The sequence below is a fragment of the Corvus brachyrhynchos genome, unplaced genomic scaffold (genome assembly GCF_000691975.1).
Source record: "Corvus brachyrhynchos isolate BGI_N302 unplaced genomic scaffold, ASM69197v1 scaffold466, whole genome shotgun sequence".
NCBI classification, from domain to species: domain Eukaryota; kingdom Metazoa; phylum Chordata; class Aves; order Passeriformes; family Corvidae; genus Corvus; species Corvus brachyrhynchos.
In genome coordinates, this window is record NW_008238635.1 from 2553147 (window position 1) to 2574648 (window position 21502).

General features: G+C 54.7%; 1 protein-coding gene across 2 annotated transcripts in view; it reads left to right on the top strand.

Moving 5' to 3' along the window:
* Positions 1–14615, top strand: part of LOC103617799 (voltage-dependent R-type calcium channel subunit alpha-1E) — an 81070-nt gene extending 66455 nt beyond the window's left edge. The window contains exons 28-40 of one of the 2 annotated variants that reach the window (XM_017737435.1): positions 95–255; positions 652–789; positions 1306–1507; positions 1705–1869; positions 2366–2476; positions 3418–3501; positions 3584–3709; positions 3857–3922; positions 5636–5727; positions 5867–6032; positions 6184–6311; positions 12727–12823; positions 14454–14615. In XM_017737435.1, the coding sequence (XP_017592924.1) occupies positions 95–255; positions 652–789; positions 1306–1507; positions 1705–1869; positions 2366–2476; positions 3418–3501; positions 3584–3709; positions 3857–3922; positions 5636–5727; positions 5867–6032; positions 6184–6311; positions 12727–12823; positions 14454–14528 (1611 nt within the window). In that variant the 3' untranslated portion in view covers positions 14529–14615. The remainder of the gene's footprint in view (positions 1–94; positions 256–651; positions 790–1305; positions 1508–1704; positions 1870–2365; positions 2477–3417; positions 3502–3583; positions 3710–3856; positions 3923–5635; positions 5728–5866; positions 6033–6183; positions 6312–12726; positions 12824–14453) is intronic. The other variant, XM_017737436.1, reaches the window with a different exon arrangement.
* Positions 14616–21502: the final 6887 nt, after the last annotated feature.

Below are 21502 nucleotides of genomic sequence, written 5' to 3' on the forward strand. Positions count from 1 at the left end.
TCTTTCCCTCTTTTCCCACCAAGTATCCTGGTCTTGGTCCTGCCCTTTGCCAGGGCTGTGGGTTCCCCAGGGTGAGCTCTGCCGTCAATTTCAGGCCGTTTTTGACTGCGTTGTGACATCTCTCAAGAACGTCTTCAACATCCTCATTGTCTACAAGCTCTTCATGTTCATCTTTGCTGTCATCGCCGTGCAGCTCTTCAAGGGGAAGTTCTTCTACTGCACTGACAGCTCGAAGGACACGCAGAAGGACTGCATGTAGGTGCCCCATGCAGTGGGTCTGGTGCTGCTGACCCCTCTGGCAGGGGCAGGGTGCTGGGTCATGTCTGCTGTGGCTCCCCATTAAGTCCTTGGCCATGACTTACTCATGGGGTGGATGGCATGGGCTGAGCCCAGTCCCCAGTGCTGTGTCCCATCCTTCTATGGGGTGCAGAGGCCCTCAATTCGCTCCTGTTCTTTCCTCTTTCTCTCTTCTGTTTTACTTTCCCCTTCTCTCTCCCCTTCCTCATGGCTGTTACCCAATTTCTCCCCATTTCTCCCTGCGGGAGGAAGGGTGACCCCTGCACAAATCCACACTACCCCCAGGGTTCAAACCCACCATCCCATACTCTGGCAACCCAAAACCCAAGGTCACTCTCCCTCCCAACCTTGCAGAGGGAACTACGTGGACCACGAGAAGAACAAGATGGAGGTGAAATGCCGGGAGTGGAAGCGGCACGAGTTTCACTATGACAATATCATCTGGGCTCTGCTCACCCTGTTCACAGTGTCCACTGGCGAGGGGTGGCCCCAGTGAGTATTCTGCTCAGTCTGTCCCCTTGAATAGGGATGGTCACATTCCTGTTGGGGTGGTCAGGTTACACCCAGTGGGACTGAGAGAGGAGCTGCTGAGCAGGGGGTGGAGAAGAATAACAAATTATACCAGCACAACAGAGCCTTTAGCCCCACTATGAGGCTGGGGCTGTGGCTGGGGTTAGCTTCTTCCTTAAGGAGCGAATGATGGATAATCCCTTTTCTGCGTGGCCCAGCGATATATTTTAGGTCAATATTAGGGATAACAGTAGGACTAGACCTCTAAATTAGGCAATATTTTTCTCTGTGTGCAGAGCACAGGAAAAATCCATTTTTCATCAGGGACACAGCAAAGCACCGTAAAACAAGCTGTAGCCATTTAAAAGGGTCATCCTTGAAAACAGATTAGGACAGAGCTTTACCTTGTCATTACACAAGCATGGACAGACAGAGCTGGGTCCCATTGGAAGTGATGGACATATCCCTGGTTGCTTTTCTTCACCTCTCTGCCCACAGGGTGCTGCAGCACTCGGTGGATGTGACAGAGGAGGACCGTGGGCCCAGCCGCAGCAACCGCATGGAGATGTCCATTTTCTATGTCGTCTACTTTGTGGTCTTCCCTTTCTTCTTCGTCAACATTTTTGTGGCTCTCATCATCATCACATTCCAAGAGCAAGGAGACAAAATGATGGAGGAGTGCAGTCTGGAGAAGAACGAGGTATGGTCTGGGGAGGGGGAATGAGGACATTTCCATGGGGTTTTTAGCAATTTGGGAGCTTGGAACTCCCTTGATATTGAAAAGGTGAGAAACCCATGAGCCAGCTCCCTTCCCAGATCATGGAGGAAAGAAGCACAGCAGCCAGCACCTCCCAGGTGTCCATGGGCCGGGGTCTGATGGGCGTTGTTTCGTTGCAGAGGGCCTGTATTGACTTTGCCATCAGCGCCAAGCCCCTGACGCGGTACATGCCCCAGAACAGACACACCTTCCAGTACCGCGTGTGGCACTTCGTGGTGTCCCCGTCCTTCGAGTACACCATCATGGCCATGATAGCGCTCAACACCGTGGTGCTCATGATGAAGGTGAGCTGGTGGTCAGAGTGAGTCTGTCCCCTTTGTTTAGAGCAGTGGGATCAATCAGGATGGGAGCAGAGGGTATTTTGGTTGTGGAGATGCTTTGAGACAGCGTCTGTGTGTGTATTCCCTTGGCACAGCCACTTGAAACAACACAGGACCCTGGAACTGGAGGTAGCATCTTTTCTAAAAGAAATGACCCGAATTATTTAGACCTCTTAACTACTGCAGGCAGATCTGGATTTGCTCTGTGCTCCCTTCTTAGATGAAATGGTATCTGTCCTGGGAGAGGGGTGGAGAGAGTAAGGAGGAGATGTTCTTGATGCCCCCAGGGCAAGGAACATGGACCGCCACAGGTCTGTCCTGAGGGAGGGGTGAAGAAAGGAAGGAATTCTTGAGGCAGCCAGGGCAGCAAACAGGGCGCTGTCGGGTCTGTGCTGGGACAGTCATCAGCCAAGAGGCTGGCAGGCCCCCTCCTGGCTAGCGCTGTCTCTGTTTCCATCAGTACTATTCTGCTCCATACACCTATGAGCTGGCCCTGAAGTACCTGAACATTGCCTTCACCATGGTGTTCTCCTTGGAGTGCGTCCTCAAGATCATCGCTTTCGGCTTCCTGGTGAGTGCCTGCTCCTGTTCTTTATGAGGGTGTTGATTTGCACTTTGGTAGTGCACAGATCACAGAGAGAAGGTGTTAATAATGTGAGGTTGCTGCTATGTATTTTGGATCCTGGCCTGAGAGCTCCTTTTAGGCTGGAATCCTTTGGTTCTCATTGCACTTCCCACTGCTGGATGCTGCTGGGGAAGCCACACTGGTGCTTTACTTCTTGCCTTGTGCTCTGTGCCTGGACCCTGCATGATCTGTGCTGCTGCTCTGTTAGAGCCTACTGCTGCTGCACTGCTGGTGGCTGTGCTCCCTTGTCCCCACAAGTCAGGAGGTGCTGGTGCACTTCTGTCCTTGGCCTGTACCAGTTGGACCACACCTGAGCAGCAGTGAGACCTCCCTGACTGATTCACAGTCCTCAAGTTCCCAGCTGCTCATTTGGGATTTGAAACCACAAATTGCTTTTTCTTCAGCTATTCTTTGCTGCTTATGGAAGATAAAGCCCACTCTCAGGAGGGTTTCTAGCCACCCTCCTTGCTCCCAGTAGCACCAGGCATGGTCACGTTCAGTCTTGCACCAGCTGCTGCACCAGTAGCAGGGGCTGAGAGGTGTTCAGGTGTCTGTGAAGAGGAGGGCAAAGCAGCCTGCTGGCTGCGAAGGTCAACATGACGAGGTGTTGCAGCCTGACCTGGGCTGTGGCTACTTTTCCTGCTCCCATTTGCCAGGGTGGTCTGTTGGATGCATGAATCATCTCCCAGGAGAAGCTGCTTGCTGCAGACATGCTCGGGTCTGCCACTGTCTCGGACACAGGACGATGTTCCGGACCACGGCTGCATACAAATGGACTGCGAGGTCTCCACCGTTGCCCATGAGCAGCTTTGGCCCATGGCTCAGCACCCTTCAGACCTGCCATCCCTGAGCTCAAATCCACATTCCCTCTCTCCTTTCTTTCACAGAATTATTTCCGGGACACCTGGAACATATTTGACTTCATCACGGTCATCGGCAGCATTACAGAGATCATCCTGACGGACACCAAGGTGAAGCAGGGGCTGGGAGCAGCAGGGTGTAGGGTGGTGGGGCAGGCTCCCATCTCCGTCTGACCCTCTAATCTCCTCCCAGCTGGTGAACACCAGCAGCTTCAACATGAGCTTCCTGAAGCTTTTCCGGGCTGCTCGGCTCATCAAGCTGCTCCGCCAGGGTTACACCATCCGCATCCTGCTCTGGACGTTTGTGCAGTCCTTCAAGGTCAGTCTCATTGGCAGCTGCTCCCAAAAAAAGGCTGTTCTCAAGGTCTTGTAGGAGACATGGATCAGCACAACTTACCTGTGTGTTTTGTACTCCTCTGGGGCTGGACCTGTGATTGATGAGATGACTCATCTGCTTCTCTTGCAGGCACTCCCCTATGTCTGCCTCCTGATTGCCATGCTTTTCTTCATCTATGCCATCATTGGGATGCAGGTGAGACAGACATGTCCGTGTGTATCCCTCTGGCACAGACAGTGACACCAACATGTCCCCAGCATTACACACAGGAGCAACCCTTGTGCCTGCCTGTCATTGCTGTGCCCACAGTGCCCAGGGAGGTGCCGAGGATGGAACAGCTTCTTTGGGAGCTGCAGGGCCACATGCCCTGGAGAAACTGCCATGGTCTTATTCAATCAAGTTCCACAACTGCCTTCCCAACTGGCACATTTGGAGATACGGCCTTGGGGACTCAGCTGGGCATCTGCCATCCATCTTGTCCCTGTAGCTGCACCACTGATGGCATGTTTGGGTGCTCACATTTAGGGCCCTGCCACGACCTCCCAGCTGGTCAGGGGTCTGCAGAGCACAGGGAGACGTCAGCTTCACAGCCTCCAGATAGTGAATAAGAGGCACGTGAGCTGAAGCCCTCAGCTCCACACGTGCTGCGGGGCTGGCTCGCCTCTGCTCTGACTAAATCCCATGCTGGAGATGTGATAAAGCATCCTCGACGACGAGCACTGGGGATGTGGAGCTGCTCGATGAGCTGCTGCAGTATCAAAATCAGGAGCTGATTTTGAGGTGACAGTGGCCTCTGGCTTGTGCTGCTTGGCAGCGCTGCTGTTTAGGATCTTCCAGTGCTGTGACTGGTTTTTGCCACCCTGTCCTACACACCTCAGCACCAGCTCCAGGTGTTCCCCAAAACAGCCACCATCTGACTCAGCCCCCCTCCCTGCCGGGTGGTAGTATTAGATTTATTTTTTAATTTTTTTTTTAACACCATTGTGAACAAATCCCCAAGCAGTAAAGTCTGTGGGTGTTATTTGAGCAAAATAGCTGGAGGCAGAAAATATTCTACAATTACACATTCCAAAAAACCTGTACAGGGAAAAAATACTCTGCAGTTGGTGTATTTTTAGGTTCAGGGAAAGGGGAATAAATATTTAACTGTAATAACAGCACATTTTTCCAATTGCAGGAACTTTACGAATGTTCGTTATGTCTTACCACGGCCTTGGCTGAGGCTTGTTGTTAGAATATTGTCCATATTTTGATCTTTTTTGCATCTCTTGGCCCTGGGGATGATAGGGTCTGTCCCTCCCTCCCTGAGCCCTTCCCCACCCTGTTTGCACTGCTGTGCCCGACCCCAGCATCACGGACCAAGGGAAAAGCTCCTGTGAGTGTCCAGGGCTGTGACCCAGCACCCACCCAGGGGGGTGGGACTTTGTCCCTGCACCTCCAATATACTTGGGGCCACTGGGTGCCACATGGTGCTCAGATGGCACGGAGGGATGGATGTGGAATGGTTGGACTCAGCTGATCCAAGGCCCTCCCATGCTCCTGTTTCCATGTTAGCTCAGCCTCTCGCAGCCTTTGCCACCCACAGCAAATCCCTGCCAAGGAGAGGAGAGTCTCCTTCCCCGATGGCTGCCTGGCACCAGCTCCTTGGCACGCTGGCTGTGCACCAGCCTGTGTTTGCTGGGGTACTTTTCATGGAATCACAGTCAGAGAATGGTTTGGGTTAGAAGGGACTTTAAAGGCCATCTTTTCCAAACCTATGGCAGGGACATCTTCAACTAGATTGGGTTGCTCAGAGCCCTGTCCAGCCTGAGCTGGAATGTTTTCAAGGATCCAATGTGAACATGCAGCTGCTTCCCTGGCCGACAAGCTCTTGGCTGAAGAGCTGAGCCCTTTTTCTCCCTTCTGTAGGTTTTTGGCAATATCAAACTAGATGAGGAAAGCCACATTAACCGGCACAACAACTTCCGCAGCTTCTTGGGCTCCCTCATGCTCCTCTTCAGGTGAGCAGCCATGGAAAATGTTCCTCCACATGCCAGAGAGGTGTTTAATTTGGGCATGGGGTGGTGAGGTTTCTCCTGGGAGCATCATGACTCCATCCTGTGCCACCATGAGCTGCTGACAGGGTTGTGTTGGGAACAGGAGTGCCACCGGAGAGGCGTGGCAGGAGATCATGCTGTCCTGCCTGGAGGGCAAAGGCTGCGAGCCGGACACGACGGCGACATCCGGGCAGAATGAGAACGAGCGCTGCGGCACCGACCTGGCCTACGTTTACTTTGTGTCCTTCATCTTCTTCTGCTCCTTCCTGGTGAGTTACTTCGTCTGAGAGCTCTGGGGATCCCCCTCGTCAGCACCCCAGTCATCAGGTCATCTTCCATCACCTTCCCACAATCACTCTTTCTTCTCTGCTCCCTCTCCCCCCACTTTCCTTTCTCTCTGCCTTTTTCCCTTTCATTTAGATGCTCAACCTGTTTGTGGCAGTCATCATGGACAACTTTGAATACCTGACACGGGATTCCTCCATCCTGGGCCCTCACCATCTGGATGAGTTTGTCCGGATCTGGGCAGAGTATGACCGAGCAGCGTGGTATGTAGCCAGCTCCTTCTCTCCCGAGCAACCTCTCAGAGCTGGTTTTAAACGAGGGTCTCTGCGTTCTCCTACTGGACCCATAGTTCTCAGTGATGTCTGGCATAGTCAGGGATGTGCTGCTGTCACCTGTGGTCATTACAAGGGCAGCAGCTGGTTCCTATAGTGGTTGGTGGCACAGGCGTCTTGGGTGATGTTCAGTTTGCCATGGTGCTCATCCTGAGTGCTGGATGTTCCTGCTCTTCCTCTCCTCCCTGCCCAGCAGGCCAGATCCCTCTCAGCCTCCTTTCCTGTTCCCATGCACCAGCTAAGAGCTTTTGCCCTGAGGCGGGCTCCACCCCTTGGTCCCCAGAACCCCCAGCTCCTGATAAGAGCAGGGCTGAGCGGGGCTTGTTCCCACCGATGGGGATGGGCTGGGCTCCTGCCAAGCTGCCTGCAGAGAGCATCGTGTGGGGTGTGTTTGGGGAGCTGTGTTCCTGTGCTGGCCAGCCCACTCACCCCTCTGGAGATGGGAGGGCTTTGGCTCCTGCACTCCTGCCCTTGCTGATGAGGACCTTGAAGAACAGGGCTCCCATTTGGAGGCAGCAGCCTGTTTCCAGCAGCAGGTTGGGCTCACAAGGGCCATATGTACCCTGCGTGGCCAGACCTTGGCTCTGCTCCTGCTGCTGCAGAGGCCTTGTTCTCCACTGCTCCTCCTCCTTGGATGGTCCCAAGCATCCCTACAGCAATGGGGGACCCTTGGCAGCTCTGGGAGTATGTTTGCCCTTCACTCAGCCCCAGCACCACCAGGGTGCCTTGTGCGGCCCCTTCCAGAGCCCAGGGCCTCTTTGGAGCCATGATCCACCACTGCCAGGGAGCCTGTGCCATCTTATCTCCAGAGCCCTTGGCAACCACACACGCTCCTTTTGGAGACTCTTTGCCTCCACTCTTCATGTCCTGCTGCAGGAGACCAGCCCCAGACAAGGTATTTTTTTATGCTCAGTATCAGCTCCAACCAGAGAAAGGAGAGGAGGTGGAGCAGTGAAACACCCAGCTGTTTGCTGTGGGGTGGCTCTTGGGAAGGATTTCTCCACACCAGGCACTTGATTCACTCTCATCCCCCATATTGGTGGCCTCGGTGTTCAGGAGTCACTGTAAAACAAGCCTGAGCTGTCCTATCCATGCCCTGTGCCCCTCTGATTCCTGAGAAAGCCATGCTTGTAGCCAGTGGTTAGGGGACACAGGAGAACGTGGGGGCAGCCCCGGCCCCGGTACTGGGCGAGGAACGGGTGAGTACATCCCAACAGCTCCCACCGCCTGTGTGGGGCAGAGTGCTGCATCCTGACAGCGTCACCATCACACGGAGCTCTCACGGGAAGAACGTCCAGCACCAGGGGGGAGCCGGGATGGGTTTTGTCCAGATGGTTGGGTTCTTGTTGGTTCTTCATCTCTGGCCAGCGATGGAGAGGGGATGGGAGAAGAGCAAGGAGAAACCAGAGGCAAAGGCGCTGGGTAGGACGGTGATGCTGCTCTTTGCCTCCCTGTGTGGTTTCCCTCCAAGCTTGTCCAAGGATGCCCGGGAGGCTGCAGCAGCTGCACCTCAGCACTTCCACCCCACGCGGTCCCACTTCCCAAAGGGCTCTGGGCTGGAGCAGAGTGGGGAGCTCAGCATCCTGCACCCCCTCCTGCCAGCTCTCTGCCTCGGCTGCTTCCTTGTTTCCGTGGTGCGGGAGGATACGGCCATATCCTGGGATGGCTGCACCGGCTCTGGGCAGATGTGCTTCCATGGGAGAAAAGGGGTGTGTGTTTGGGAAGGTTTGCTTCTAATAATGTGCACCCTCGGCAGAGCGTGGGCTGGTGGTTGGAGCACAGGACTGGACTTGAGAGCCCCAGGTGCCACAGCCACCAGCTGGTCACATTATCCCTCCCTGTCTCAGGTTCCCCAGATCTTGGAGACACAAGTGGCTCAGCTGCCAGCTTCACTGGGACCTTGTGGGTCTCGATGAGCTGGCTGTGTGAGGACAGGGGCTCTGGTGATGTGATGGGGCACAACTCCATGGGTCAGAAGCCAACCAAGCTGCAGGCTCACCCTGTCTAAAATCCCAGCCCTCTCCACCAGGCGCCAGGGGTCAGGGGCACAATGAGGAAGGGTGATGGGATGGCATCCACCACCAAAACTGTCCTTCTCCAGGGTGAAGATGGGACAGTGTGAGGAGATATGAGCCAGCTCTCATGGTGGAAAAGGCAGTAGCTGATGCTCACAGCTTTCTCCTCTCTGGGTCTGATATAGCCAGAAGGAGAAGAGCTGTGCTCTGCTGGGGCTCTTGCCCCACAGATGGCCCCAGCATCCCCCCGTTAAGCTCTCCATCCCCCCCTCCACCCTCTCAGTGTCCTATTAACCCACCTGTGCTTCCTTTGCAGCGGCAGGATCTCGTATAAGGATATGTACAAATTAGTACGGGTGATCTCGCCTCCTCTGGGCCTAGGAGAGAACTGCCCCTACAGGGTGGCGTGCAAGGTTTGCCTCCCAGTCCTCCGCCACAACCTGGCCACGGGACACACCATCCACCCCTCCTTCCCCCCGCTCCACTGCCACCGCGCCTCCCCAGGGAACCCTGACGTTGCTTTCCTTCGAGTTTAAAGAGGTCCACTGCCTCCCAGAGCCAGCAGCTGTTCCCCTCCAGGGGAGGCATCAGTGGGGCCAGGGGGGGCTCAGAGCCTTCTGGGGTGGGTTTTGACAAATTGTGCCCCCAACCAGTCTCCCGCCTCAGTTCCACCGTGCAGAGAGCCCCGAGGGGCACCAGGCCAAATGCCACTGTCCCTACTCAGCTTCTCAAAGCACCTCACATGGGACAACAAGGCTTTTGGGAGGGCCTAGATGGGGTTTGCTTCTCAGGAGGGAAGGGGGGAGCAAAGGCTGGAGGATGTCAGGGACTTTGCTGTTGTTTTGGACAGTGAGGGCTGGGAGAGGATGAGGAGGCCAGGGTGACCCCTGTCCCTGGGGGATGCTGTGCTGTACCCAACAACCCTCTCCTCAAATGTGGCACTTTGGAGGACAAACAACCATGTCTCTGGGGAGCAGGACTCTTGCAAGTCTTGCACATAGCTTGCTGCATCTGCCTGGGAGATGGTGACACCAGGGCACACTTCTGGAGCTTGACAGCTCCTCTCCCTTGAGCTCAGTTCCTGGCTGCTGACCATGAGTCCAGGGCAGCAATTTGGTCTCCTTGTGTCTCTCTGACTTGCAGGTTTTTTTTTAAATTTTATTTTGGGGTGACAGTTGAGCAAAATCCTGCACCTGCCACGTTCCCTGAGGTGCCATGACACCTCTGTCTGTGCCTATGGCATGAACGGATGAATCACAGAGCTTGCTCTTCCTTCTGCATCCCTCACGGCATCTGAGGTGTACCAGGGAAGCTCAGACAACCCCAGCCCTTGCTCTTGCCTCTGCAGAGGAGGAGGGTTCCTTGGTGCAGTGTGGTGTAGTCACTACTTCCTTCTGGGAACATCAGAAAGGCTTTTCTTCCAGCTGACATCCCTGGCACAGCTCGGTCACCCTCCACAGCTGGACATGGGGATGGTTTTGCCAGAGGCAAAGCAGCACAAAGAAGACAAGGCCTGGATGATGGGTCATCTCATTTAGAAAGATGTATTTAGGAACAGGAGACTTCTTGCAAGAATCTCAGATGGCTCATCTGTTCCAGGAAGGGCTCCTTGGAGTCTTTCCACTCTTCGCTGCGGCTGCATCCCTGGCAAAAGATGGCAGCTTGGCTGAGGACACTTGCCAGGCCCCTGCAGGCAGAAGACACCTTTGGGAGGAGTGGTGGGTCCTTCTCAACAGGGCTCTACTGGCAGATGCTGCTCTCCCAAGCTGGATCACCTGGGGCTCAAATGAGTACCTGTAATGCTTCCGAGGAAGAGGGAGCTCTGGAGCGATCTGGGCTTTCTGCTGACTGTGGATGGGCAGAGCAGTGAAGGTGGATAAACTCAAGGGGAGGCAGAGGCAAGAAGTACTGAGAACAGCTTCTGTTGTCCCGTGGGGGAGACCATCCCCATCTCTACCTTGTGTTACCTTGGTCCCCTCCTTCCTGTGCAGAAGATATTTCAAGACCGTGAGATTTTTAGGGGTTCCTATTCCCCCAGAACAGTTCCCAGAAGATGAAAAAAAATCCATATGGTTGTTGCATCTTGCCAGATCCCAAGGTGCCAAGCCATCTTGCCCACCTTTCAGTTCAGTGAGCCTGCCCTGCCTGTCAGGTGAATGCTCCACAGATGATATCCCTGTGGACATCACCTCTTCCTGAAGCTACTCTCACAGCACTCACTGTTCTGGTGCTCCCTTCCTAACAGCCTGTGTGGCACAGTACTTATTTCCTAACCACAGGAGGGCAGATGTCCTGTCTCCCACATTTCCTCCTCTGCCACTCACAGGGTTCTCTCAGGGCCAAGCCATTAATCCCTGGTGGTTTTACGGGCTACCTTGTGCTGTAGCTATGGGTCGCATCTCTGTCCAGACATGGAGAGATGTGTCAGATCCCCCATCCCGGATGTGCCTGTGTTTGGACCAGCTCTTGGGAGCCATCCTGCTCAGATGGATGTCATTCCACATGCCTGCCTGTGCTTCAGGGGAAGTGGTGTCTGGGCACAGCTGTGCTGCTCAGAAAGCTCCAAGATCTCTGCTCTGAGGAGCAGCGAAGTGTGCAGTTCTCACATGATCCATCTTGGTCACTGACGCAAACTCTTCCTTTCATGGAATCCATTCCTCCCTCATTGAGTATCTCAGTATGAAAGGTAGTGGCTGTTGTGTGCTGGGTTCTCCAAAATTACCCCTGCCAGGAAGGATGGGTGGAAGATCACTGTCTTGCTTCCTTTTGTGCATTGAATTCATACATGAAAATTTTAGTCATCTCACCCTGAGTTGTTGCACATCCAGCTCTGACAAGGTGCTGCTTATGGACTCCTGGATATTTCCTCGTGATCATCCTGCTTATCATTCTCCAGTGTTCTTATCAATCATCTTTGGGTGTGACTGGCCCAGCGTGTTCTGTGCCTGCACCCCAAACAGCTCCTGTCACCAGGTCTGTTCACATCTGAAGTGTCAGGACTTATCTCGGTAGGGGCCTTTTTGACTAGGGGGCTGCTTCCAAACCCTGAGAAGAGGAGATCTCATCTCCCCTTTCCATGCTGCTCTGAGCACATTCTAGGGGAGAAGCCAAGATCCTGTGGGCATGCTTAAGTTTTCAGCAGTGCCCTCTCTCCCAGGGCACCCCAGCTGAGATGGGCTCCTCTCCAGCTGTGAGGATCGATGTCTTTTGTCACGAGGTTGCCCTGTCCCTGACCATCCTGAACCTTGCAGTGCAGACTGGGAGCCTGGAAGGAGCGGAAGAAGAGGTGGCCAAGCCCAGCATCCCTGGGAGATGTGGATGTGCAGAGAGAGGCAGACACAGCCCAGCTATCCCAGCCTGGTAGAGGGCAGCACCGGGTGGCCCGTTTTTGGTAGCATTCTTTGCTCAGCAAACCTAGGCAGGTCCTTACGGAGCAGAGGAGTGCGAGGGGGGGGGTGGGTCCCACCCTGCCTGCTCCCGTGGGAAACCCAAACGAACCCCAATGTTGGAAGGCCCAAACAGCTGCCTCTGCTGAGACTCTTTAAACTCCAACCTGGTGGAACTTGCAGCCGCATGTGGGAGAGAGCCAGGGCGGGAGCATGGCATGCCCAACTTTTCCTCCCGGTTTTTTTTTCCAGCCGATTCAGCATGCCTTTTGCACTGGTGCATGGTGGGAAAGTGGTCCATCCGCAGAGCCAGACGGAAGCAACTGGGCATCTTCCTTTGACAAGTGACCCTGGCCCACTGCCTTCTATGCAAGATGCTGCCTCCCAATTGCATAGACCCCACGAGCTGGGGATACACAGCCTTTGGCTATGGGTTAGGTGGCCATGCCAAGCGATACCAGGCACCCCTGGGAGGGAAGACACTCCGGAGGCCACAGAGCACCGTGGTGCGAACCACCCTTATCTCAAATAACCCATGGCTCGAGTGCCGTGTATCTGATTTATACCACTCGCACACAGCCCTGGAACCTGTGGGACAAGGTGGGGGCTGCTGGAGGGCTTTAGGAGAGGGGTTGAGACCAGAGGTGTTGTCCCAGGCTGGTAGCGAGACAGGCACTTGAGGCCAGCAGCAGAGAGGAGAGGGGTGAGTTGCTTTCTGCCAGCATTCCTGGGTCTGTGTGAGCAGTGCTATAAATCCACATCAGGACAGTCTCTCATGTATGATTTGCCTTGATTAACGGGTTTCCTGTTCTTTTCCTGTTTGTCCGTTTGTTTTTTTTCTCTCCTGTTTTTCCTGTACTATTTTTCGTTTGTACGTTTTTCTGCTCTCTGGGAATGCCTCCTCTCTCTGCATCTCCCTCCCTCCCCTTCCCCCTCCATGAGCAGTGGCCGAATCCATTACACTGAGATGTATGAAATGCTGACTCTTATGTCACCACCGCTAGGCCTCGGCAAGAGATGTCCTTCCAAAGTGGCCTATAAGGTAGATCAACCCTTCCTTCTCTGGGGGTTAGAGCCTAGCAGGAGCCGGGGCACCTGCGGGAGGTGGGACCGGGGAGCCGGGGAGTTGTTGGGGTGTCCAACATGTGTTTGGCTCACTCCTGGGGAGCCCGGTGTGCCCACAAGAGCCCTGGCCACGCTGGCTAGTCTCCACTGCCCACACACGTGATGCTGCCGTGGTCATTTGCAGCTCCCAGGGGAAAAGGAGGGTCAGGATCAGCAATAGTGTGGAAGTGGGAGGGCTGGAGGAGGTAAGGTGAGGGGCAACCCTGTAGCACAGTTAGGAGAGTGAGGTGTCCTTAGGAGTTCATCCCCAGCAGCTTGGAACCACCCTCATCGCAGATGGTGCAGAAGCCCATGGAGATAGGAAACAGCTGGGCAGTGAGGACAAATCCCAAATCCCATAGGAGCAGGCCTGCTGTGTGTGAGGAGCCAGGAACATCAGCACGGGCTATCCCAGGGATGGCTTGTGCAAGGCAAAGCCAGGTGCCTTCCAAAGGCATCTCTGAGTTGTCCCACCTGGAGTGGTGGCTGTCAGTCAGCTCCCCGCTCCTGGCTGTGTTGGCATGGATCAGGAGCATGGGAAGCCATGGAGGACATGCCATGGGAGCTGCAGGACTTTCTGGGGGCCAGCAGCTGCCAGGATAAGACCCAGAGCTACAGGAGGATCTGTTGTCCAGGAGGAAATCAGAGTTTTTCTTGGCCATGGGCTGCTGCAGCCCTTTTAGCAGGGTTAGCACAAGGGGATTCCTGCACACTTCTGAACATGCTTCCACCCTCTCCGGCTCTCACGTGTTTGTTCACACAAGCATACATCCACCATCACTCTTTTCCAGGGGAAAAAGGGAGGCTTGAAAGCAGGAAAAGGGACATGAGGAGCTGGGTGAAAAGGAATGGGCAGGGAAGGGCTGACCCAAGGTATTCACAAAGCAAAATATACTCTCTGGAAAGTGGATCTGGTCACTTCAGTTTGCACCCCGCCTGCCCAGGCTGGGGAAGGAGCATGGCGTATCTAACCTGCCTTGGTTGCCCTTTTCTCTTTCCTCCTGCACTTTTTCCACCCTCCCCTTCCCTTCCTTTCCCTTCCCCACCCATGGATAATTTGGACCCCCTGCATGTGCTGGCAAACTTCATCTCTGAAAGACGCAAAAAGGGAGCGCCAGGATGTAGCATGCTAGAGGAATCCAGCCAATCTGAAGTCCCTGAAGGTTAGGGACCCTCCTCTCCCCTGCCCCAGGTGGGAAGGGTTGAGAGCTGGAAAGCCAAACCACCCGGGAATGGAAACCTGAGCCCCTTCCCACACATCCCACATGCCTGCATCCCTGATGGATCAGGTGTGTCTTCCCAAAAGTGCCAGGGGGTGCTGTGGCAGCCCCGGTGCTGTGGGGAGCGGGGCTCAGGGGCCGTTCCTGGGGTGCAGGAGGAGTCCTGGAAGGCAGTGAGCCGGTGTCCTGGGGTGGAAGGAGCCGGGGAGGTGGGGGGGCGGTGGGGTGATCCTTGCCCTTCTTTTTTGGCTGTGCTGTTTTGACACTCTTTGTTGCTTTTTATTTTTTTTTTTTAATTTTTATTATTTTTTTTCCCTTTTGTTTAATGTTTAATTTCTTTTCCTCCAGCCTGGTCGATGTGTTTTTCGATATTGTTTTCCGTCCGCTGTTTTCTTCTCTCTCTTGCGCAGAGACTGGTGCTGATGAACATGCCCGTGGCCGAGGACATGACAGTCCACTTCACCTCTACCCTCATGGCGCTGATCCGCACGGCCTTGGACATCAAAATTGCCAAAGGTAAAGGCTGCCACAGAGAGGGGACAGAGCCAGCAGGGTTGCAAGAGTGACCATCGTCCTTTCGTAGAATCCCAGAATGGTTTGTGTTGGAAAAAGCCTTAAAGATCATCTTGTTCCCCCCTCCTGCCATGGGCAGGAACACCTTCCACCACCCATCCAAGCTGGCCTTGAACACTTCCAGGGATGGGGCATCCACAGCTTCTCTGGGCAGCCTGTGCCAGGGCCTCACCACCTTCTGAATTTCCTCCTAACGTCCAATCTCAATCTACCCTCACTCAGCTTAAAATCCTTCTTCCTTGCCCTATCACCTTGCAAAAAGCCTCCTTCTCTTTGGCCAGGCTGAGGACCTCACAGCCAGTTTGGGATTGGCTGCCCAGAGCCTGGATGCACGTGGAGGGGAGGAATTACCTTGAACAGGCAAATTTCTGCCACTTTCTGTTAAAAAAAAATCTATTTCTTTAGGGAAGAGGTAGAAACAGCTTCTTCACTAGAAGCTGTTTCTAGAGAAAAGAAACAGCTTGATGTCCACTGTGTAAAGGAGGAGAGAGAGAATTCCCCTTCCTCCCCATGTACAAAGCCAAACCAAGGATGGAAAATGTGTGCTTGGCTTCCTTAGGCTGTGGGGAAAAGAAACCTCTCTCTCAGGGAAGATAAAATGTTCAGATCAGGAAAACCTGCTTTGTTGTTGTTGCTGGAAGGGCTGTGATTCATCAGACCAAAAACTTCCTGCAGAAACATGGCATTTTCAATAAAACATCCCCTGGGAACAGCTCCGCTATTGGAAGAAAACCCAGCCCAGGGCAAGACATCAGCCATAGGCCAGTGCTCAGACAATGATGGGTTCAGGCTCCTCTAGACAAAGCAGAGATTTGAACCTGGGTCTCCCACAGCTCACCCAAATTTCCCTGGGCTTGGGGTGACTCTGTTGGGGCATGTTGACAGCTTCTGACGAACCTGGGGCTTCCTAAGCTCAGCAAACCCCTGGCCAGAGAGCTCTGCTCTCCATGCACAGCCTCTCCAAGTGTCTCAGGATTTACCAAGTGGAGCTGCTCTTCCACCAGCACATGATCTGCTCACCAGCAAAAAGAAAGTGGGGCAGCAGCAGGTGTGTGTGGGCTGGAGTAGGATTGGAGCTGCAGAGACGGACCCAAGGCAAGCTTGAAGGTGGCAGCTTTGAGTGGGAGGGCAGGGGATGGGGAGATGGAGGCACATATGGAAGGGATGGTAGGAAAGTTTCCCTGTGGGAGCAGAAGACCAGGCTCGCTGATGCAAGATGGCCCTCCCAGCCCAGAGAGATGAATGCTGCTTGTGAACCTCACTTCAGGATGGGAAAGAGGGATTGGTTGGGTCCTGGTGCCAGGGCTTGATATGTGTGGGCCATTTTTGCCCCCTGCTGTTGAAGGTGGTGCAGATTGGCAGCAGTTGGACTCCGAGCTTCAAAAGGAGATCCTGACCATTTGGCCTCACCTGTCCCAGAAGATGCTTGACCTGTTGGTACCCATGCCAAAAAGTGAGTCTCTGGGGGGGCTGTCATTGCTTTCAAATTCTCCTCATCCCCACAGCAACTTCTTCCGAAAGGGAGGTGGGGACTGGCCAGACCCATCCCCAGCTCAGGGAGAAGTGGGGAAAGGGTTTTTCTGCCTTGTTCTGCTTGGCTGCTTGGGAACTCGCTGGAAAATCACCCAGTTTTCAGGAATCTACTCCTGCCAAAGCCACAGTCTCCTGTAAATCCTCTCTGGAGCATAGCGGGGAGGGAGGCTGAGCACAGCTGATAATGTGATGAGGACATGTGCCTTGGTGGCTTAGGATGATGATTTCAAGCCATCTTCACCTATTTTATCTCCATGGGGAGTGTCTGGGTGCTCAGCACTCTCTCTTTTGGAATGGTGGGAAGAGTCTGAGGGTCACCAGGGTATCCCACAGCAGGGCTCTTCCCAAGCTTCATGTTGGTGTCTTCTCTTATAACACAAGTGACCCCACTTTGTTCCCTCTCACGCTCCCAGACTCTGACCTGACTGTTGGGAAAATATATGCAGCCATGATGATCATGGATTACTACAAGCAGAGCAAGGCAAAGAAGCAGCGGCAGCAGCTGGAGGAGCAGGTGAGGCTCAGCAAAGGCAGGACAGGGAGGTTCAGATCATCCTCACTGCTTCCCATCACCTCCCAACCCAAATGTGCAGCCACCTGGGATGAAAATGATGGTGCAGGCTGGCCTTTGGGGGCTACAAGGCATGTCTGTGTTCGTCCTCAGTCCCTGACAGGGAACATGAGCACGGTGTCCTCTTTCTGAGTGGTGGGAGCTTGGTTGGTGAAGCACTGGATGTTCATCCACATTTCCTGCAGGCTCAGTTTCTTCCTTTCTCCAATGCAGAAAAACGCTCCCATGTTCCAGCGCATGGAGCCGTCCTCTCTGCCACAGGAAATCATCTCCAATGCCAAGGCTCTGCCGTACCTCCAGCAGGACACCCTCTCGGGCCTGTGAGTACTGCCTGGAGAAGAGGGGCGGTCCTGTCACTTTTCTTGTGATAGCCCTTGTTTCTTTCTTGGAGCTGGCACTGGGCTGCAGCGAGGGTTAAATTGCTGCTGGGAGCGGGGAAAATTCTCCCGGAACGAAGTTTTTGCAGGATTCCAGGTATCTGGTGTGTGTCAGCATCACCAGCAGGAGCAGAGGTGGCAAAGGGGGATGACTGGGGGTCTGTGGATGCTCCTCCCGCAGGATCATCCTGGCACTCTTACCTAGGAGGGTCTGGGGTGAAGCTGAAGCCCAGGAGCTGTTGGGCAGTGGGTGGTGCAGGGTCAGTGGGGGATTCCAGCACCCTGGCTGGTGGGATTGAGGTGATAGGGGTTTCTGTCACTACTCTTGGGATGTCCCAATGCTGCTGCGAGACTCGGGGCACTGGTGTCCTCTCGTGCCTGGGCACCACTTCAGCTCTGCAGGGACCATGATGTTTGTCTCAAACGTGGGGTCTCAACAACCTGGGGGGCAGGCATGGGGCTCCCCAGCTCTGAGCTGCTGGAGGGGTGATCCCAGCAATGGCAGCACCCAACCTGTGGCCTCCCTAAAGCTGGGCTGTGTTTGCAGGAGCAGCCGAGGTGGGTTCCCCTCGCTGAGCCCACTGTCACCACAGGAGATCTTCCAGCTGGCGTGCATGGATCCGGCTCACGAGCAGTTCCAGGAGCACCAGTCTCTGGTAAAGTCATGCACTGCTCCTCTGCAGTCCCAGCACTGGTGGGCACGGGGAGGTGTGAGAAGTGAGCACAGCACAGGGATGGCAGCTGCTGGGTCATGCACACATCCAAAACAGGGGACAGGTGTCCCTGATGTCCTCCAGCTGGGGCTCTGCCCCTCGCCTCTGGCACTGGGGACAAAGCCCTCCCTGGACCTGCCCTGGTCCGTGGGGCCAGGCAGCACAAGTGCTTTTGGGGCGAGAACCATGACCAATGTCCTGCAGTAAAATATCCTTCTCTCCACAGGCTTTTTTTTCCACTGAGCACTCATTTCAGTGGGTTACCCCGTGCTGAGTGATGGTATCTGATGTTTTTGGATTCGTGTCCATTTTGTTGTCAGTGGTGGTGTCCCCAGTCCCCAGCCAAGCTGTTAAACTGTCTCCAGCAGGAGCAGCCCTCTCTGGCCTTACACACATGCTGGCGTGTCTGTCTGTGTGTGTATATATATATATATTACATATTTATATATATCACATATCTATATATATCACACATCTCTCTATATATCTCCATGTCTGTGTGTGCGTTCCTGCACCACCCGACGCAGTGTTGTACCACTGTGCGTCTCCAGCCCAGTCCGTGTCCCCAGGGTCTGTAGCTCTGTGTCACCTGTGTATGACACAGGCACGCATCTCCTGCCTCGGCCACCCCAGCCACATGGGCAGGTGGCAGATCAGACTCCCCCCTCCCCCATAAAGTCACCTTCTAGTGACCTCCAGGGTCACTCCGTGCCCATCTCCTCAACACCATGAGTGAACATGAACATCCACGGAGTCCCCGAAACTGGGAATTAACCAAAGCACATAAGCCGTGTTGGCAGCATGTGCTCTTTTAACAGGGATGTGGCCAGGAAGCTTTTGAAGCAGGGTCAGAGACAAAATCCCATCCGTTTGTCCCCTCCTGGCAAAAGAAGGAGCTAAACCCTGGTCAAGCAGGGTGTCCCCCAGACCCAGGCAGGGTTTCCACTGTCGCTGTTAGAGGTGCAAGGGCAGCTGCCCATCAGGCAAGCCTGAAGCACCACATCAGGGCTCCCCTGGGGACTGTGAACTGAAGAGTATTTTTCAATGGCAATGTGATGAATTCTAATGGCTTAGACTCTGTTTTTTATAGAATCATTGAATAGTTTGGGTTGGATGGGACCTTTTAAAGCTCATCTAGTTCCAACCCTCCTGCCATGAGCAGGAACATCTTCAACTAGCTCAGGTTGCTCAGAGCCCCATCCCACCTGGCCTTGAACACTTCCAGGGAGGGAGCATCCACCACCTCTCTGGGCAACCTGTGCCAGTGTTTTACCACCTGTTTTTGGCCAACTTAAACTCTGCCCCTGGCTGAGCAAGCAGGGCTGTCCCCTGCCAAGAGGGCCGAAGCAGCATGCTGCCCTGTTCCAAGCCCATCCCAAGAGCTTGGCTGTGTGTTTATTTCCAGGAGCCAGAGGTTAGGGAGTTTCAAAGAGTGCAGCCCTCTAACCGTGGCAGCTACCTTCCCGTGGACACTCAGGACCATGCTGTCTCTGGGAGGGCCTCCTCCATGCCTCGTCTCACTGTGGATCCCCAGGTAAAACCAAGCAAAGCCCCCACAGGTGCTGGGTCTGATCAAAGCCTGCCAGGTAACAATGGGGATTCTCCCTTTGCTGAGCCCTGTGGCATCCCCAGCATCCCGATATTGGAGCTTCTCCCCTTCTTTGGGGTGCTGCACAAGTAGGAGAGCTGCTGTTCCCCTAAAAGGGGAACACTGGCAACAGGGAGCAGCCTGGGGGATCCATCTCCTGGCTCACAGGGGAGGTCCATGGTGTGGAGCAGGACCATGGAGGCAGCAGGTTCCCCCCATGGTGGGATGCCCCCTCCTTTCCTCCAGCCCTGGGCACTGGCTGAGGTTTGAGGAGCCCCAGCTCAGCTGTCAGATGACCACAGGTGATTAAACGCCTCTGTCCTTTCCCATTGTCCCAACACATGCACTTCTCTGTCTGTCCAGGGGAACCCAGGCCGCATCTCACCTCCTCATCTGTCTACCTAGTTTTTCTGTTGTTCTGTCCCATGCTCAGCCTCCACCAAGACACAGATGTTTTTTGGGGTTTGGTGTTGCTGTGAAGTCTCTGGGTCTGCTTTCTCACAGAGGTGCTGGTGCAGGCACCAAGTCTTAGTGTGGCACTTTGCAGGGGTGTGAAGAAAAAGGGAGCCTTTGTCTCATGGGCTTTCTTGGCCATTCAGCAGCAAAGGAGATGACCAGAAGGAAGGGATGGGAGCAGGAAAGGTCAGAGGAGATGGAGAACAGCCTGAGGCTGCAGCAGCAAAGAGCTGCTAGAATAAGCAAAGGAAGTATGGGAGGAGGTGATGTTTTCCCCGTAATATGTGAAAACACAGGCTGGAATGAGGGAAGAGAGTAGGAAGGAGAAGCATGTGAGGGAGAAGGAAAAGGAAAGGGAAGATAAAGCAACGGCGTGAGCGGGGAGATAGGGAATGAGTGCAAGGGAAAGGGATGGGGATGTGAGAATAAAGGAAGAGTAGGGAGGCGTGTGGAAAAGTGGTGGCAGCTGGAAAAATGAACACAGAGTGAGGGGCACTGGAGGATCCCTCTCTGTCAATAATCTTTACAATGATTGCTCCTCTTGACCCTGTTTTCCAGGCGGGGAGGGATGCTGGGGAAGCAACCTTGGGGGCAATGGTCTGGTACCCTCCATGGCCCCACACACAGGGGGAGGTGCTGCTGCCCTCCCCCCAGCGCCTGGGCTTGGATCTGGGCCCTGGCTTTGCTTGCGCAGCACAGCTCCAGCCGGCCGGGGAAGGGGAGCCCACGAGCACCAAGGCTAAACCCCGCTTTCCTCCCACCCCTGATTTGTGCAGAGATTATCTGGGGGGGCTGTTCTTGGGCTGGCTGCCCCCCACCCCATATCTCCCCATCCCACAGGGTGGTGATCCCCATGGTGGGGGTGAACTGGTCATTCTTGACTGCTGAGGCCTCCAGCCCTGCCTGGTGCTAATGCTGTCCCCGGCTGGCCGGGGTTGCTTGCAGGTGGTGACAGACACCAGCTCCATGCGGAGATCGTTCTCCACCATCCGGGACAAGAGGCCCAACAGCTCCTGGCTGGATGAGTTCTCCATGGAGCGCAGCAGCGAGAACACCTACAAGTCCCGCCGGCGCAGCTACCACTCCTCGCTCCAGCTGTCCGCCCGGCGCCTCAATGCTGACTCAGGTGAGCCCAAAAATCCCCCAAAAACCCTCCAGCTGAACATTCCCTGATGCTGCAGAGGGTTTGGTGGGGACTGACGTGGGCGTCTTTCAGGCCACCGGTCCGAGGGGCACCGCTCGGGCAGGGAGCGGGGCCGATCCAAAGAGCGCAAGCACCTGCTGTCCCCTGACATCTCCCGCTGCAACTCTGAGGAGAGGAGTCCCCAGGCACATGAGGAGTCACCGGAGCGGCGGCGCGAGTCCCGGTCACCCAGCGAGGGCAGGTCACAGACACCCAGCAGGCAGGTAGGTGACAGAGACCCCTTCCTAAGCACAAAGGGAAACACAGAAAAAGCTCCTTGCCAAAACCAGGAAGATAAGCCCCAATTCTGGGAGCTCTGAACCGTCTCATCTCTTGCTTGTGGCATGTCTGTGTCCCCCTGTGAGCTGCCCAGGTTGGGGCTGCTCGGGCACCCTGCAGAGCA